A 2,718-nucleotide genomic window follows, 5' to 3' on the forward strand; every position below is an offset into this window, starting at 1 on the left:
AGGGAAAAATAATCCCTATGTGACATATACGTATGGAAATAACACTCTAAACAGTTAGGAGCAGAATAGACTCACTAGAATCTAAAGCATGAAGTGGGGAAGCAGTTTACTAAAAAACTCCAATGGCCCACACTCTTTGGCTACATCTGTTGGGACATTTGGACCACAAGATGTAATCAGCTCTTTGGGATGACGGATTTAGTGAGGATCAGAATGTAGCTTGTATGGATAATGATATATTAAAGATTGCATCATTTTTCAACAATATGAGCATGAAATCCGTGAATCCCTCACAACCATTATGAGATTATATCACTTTGGAGGTAGATGGATAAGTTATGCACGATGGAAGAAGCGGATGCGGTGGAGCGATTCGAGATAAAAAAGAACAATGGATCACAGGGTTCAGCTGTAAACCCACTTCAATTCCTCCTGTCGTTGCTGAAATTTTTGCTATTCTTTATGGCCTTAACATATGTTGGGCTAAGGGACATAGATCGATTATGCTATATTGTCATTGTATTGAGGCGATCAATTTGGTTGTAAGAGGATGTGATGCTAATCATCCTTTCAGAGATATTACTGAGGAAACTAGGTTAGCCTTACATAGGAATTGGTAGGTTATTGTAAGAGACTCCTCTAAGAATAACTTGTTTTTTGTGGTTGATTAAAACTTTTGTATTCTGATCAACCTCTACTTTTTAGACAAGAGGGGTGGTTTTGATGAGGAAAGATAATTTTCTTGGTGAATTTATGATTCAGTCTTTATTTTCAAAAAAAATGACGCTCTAAACAATAATAGTAACAGTTGTTGCTTCAATCCCTTTTCGTTTTTGTTTGGCAGACAAACAGGGCCAAAGCCCAAACAAGAAAAACTAAAACAGAATGCCGCGAGAAGCTACAGATCCCTCGCCTCCATCTCATTTTATGCTGCTGCACTCCATTCTATCTGCCAGCAATACACTGTATTCATGAGCCATTTTCAATATACTTTATTAAAATAAAAAATATTAAATCTTATTAACTTTATTTTAAAATTTTAATTTTATTTATAGTTAATATATATTCATTCTAAGAAAATAATAAATATAGAACAAAAAATTAGATATAAAATCGTACATTCCTTAAATAATTTGATAAGATGACTTATGCTAAAAAAAGAAAAAAATAAAAACAAAGTAGTCCGTACATGGGTATTTAGTATAAGCAACTGCATAAATTACTTTAATTAGGTTAAAAAACAATAACGAGCCTTTTCATCAAATTTTTTTTAAAAAAAACATATATACTATATTATTTTTAAATATGAAGTTATAACAATTAAATAATAATAGACATCAATAAACTGTTAGTTGAGATAATAAGCGGTCTCACCTTCATAAAAAAAAAAAAAGAAATTTAAGATATCAAAACTTATGATTTGAAACTTAAAGGGTCAAAACCAAATAAAAACAAACTTAAAGGACCAAAGATTATATTAACCTTACAACAATACGAACTTCGTTACCTTACATCACCATCTATTTCTCAAAGCACAAATTGGGTCGCAATCTAAAAAAGCTTACTCAATTCCCATCCATATTTTAACAGGAACTTACCTCACATTACCCCATTCTCCCTTATGTATATATACACACACACACTTACATATTTGGCGTAAACATGCATAATGGTAATAATGGAGGGAGAAGCTAAACTACATTGTTAGTATCAGATTCGGTGTTTATTTTGAAGGCAGGAGGAATAAGAAGTAAGAGAACAAGAAGAAGAAGAAGAAGGGATGGGGTGGAATATCAATGGAGTGAAGCAGAGGAGGAGGATGCTGCCACTGAGGTAGGGGTCCTCCAGCCATAAGCAGAGTCTGAAGAAGAGGCCCAGCTGCTATCACTGCCTTGAGAAGCTTCCCTTTCTCTGGCAATGCCTTCTTCCTCTTCTTCTTCTTCTTCTCATCATCATCTTCACACTCATAAAAACCGGATGATATTATTGATGATGATAATGAAGCCTCTGTATCTGGTGATGATGATGATGATAAACACTTCAGCTTCTTTAAGCCTCCATCTTCATTATGGGTCTGCAGATGAAGAGTTTGTTGCTGGATCTGAAGATTTTCTGCTCTAGCTTCCGGCATTGTGCTAAGGATTCATCTCTCTCTTTAATGGCTTTGCTTAGAGCATCATTCACTTCCATCAACTCACATTCTCTTCTTGTAATCTCCTCTTTTGCAGACACAATCGCTTCCTCTAGCTCCAAGGTTGTCTGCAAAATAGCGTGCTTCAGCTCCTCTAATCCCTGCAAGATCAGCTCAACAAATTAACACATCACAATGCTGAGGACAAACCAAAAACTGAATTAACTAACTAACTAACTAACAACATGTATATACCTCTTGGTGGTGGTAGAATTCCCAGTTAAGAGGGCTGCATAAGCATTCATCTTCCATTTCTCTGCAGGGTGTATGCTAAGGGATGGAAATTGAAGTTTGTACTAGTGTCTTGTAAGGGCACGCTCCCCTTTTAACTTTGATTCATGGGGACAGGAAGTTGGAAAAAAAGGGTCACAAAATTCCAAAGCTCTTAATAAAGCACAAAGGACAAAGGATTCGTGTACCAAAAAGAGGAGGGGGGAATTCGGTGGGGAAAAATGGGAAATGTAAGATGATTTATCAAGTAGGCAAACTTGGACCTTATTGAATCATCATTATTATCTTCTTCTTCC

At 35.6% G+C, this 2,718-nt stretch overlaps 1 protein-coding gene across 1 annotated transcript; it reads right to left on the reverse strand.

The window, feature by feature from the left end:
• Nucleotides 1-1,723: 1,723 nt before the first annotated feature.
• LOC114751535 (uncharacterized) lies at nucleotides 1,724-2,446 on the reverse strand. The gene is made up of 3 exons (XM_028940192.1): nucleotides 2,387-2,446; nucleotides 2,097-2,292; nucleotides 1,724-2,013 (listed from the first exon to the last, which is right to left on the reverse strand). Exons 1-3 carry the CDS (start codon nucleotides 2,441-2,443, stop codon nucleotides 1,724-1,726), a joined length of 543 nt encoding a protein of 180 aa, XP_028796025.1. The 5' UTR covers nucleotides 2,444-2,446.
• Between the last annotated feature and the right edge of the window lie 272 nt (nucleotides 2,447-2,718).

The sequence above is a fragment of the Neltuma alba genome, unplaced genomic scaffold (assembly GCF_004799145.2).
Source record: "Neltuma alba isolate B1F8T4 unplaced genomic scaffold, ASM479914v2 tig00006977_pilon, whole genome shotgun sequence".
Taxonomy (NCBI): Eukaryota; Viridiplantae; Streptophyta; class Magnoliopsida; order Fabales; family Fabaceae; genus Neltuma; species Neltuma alba.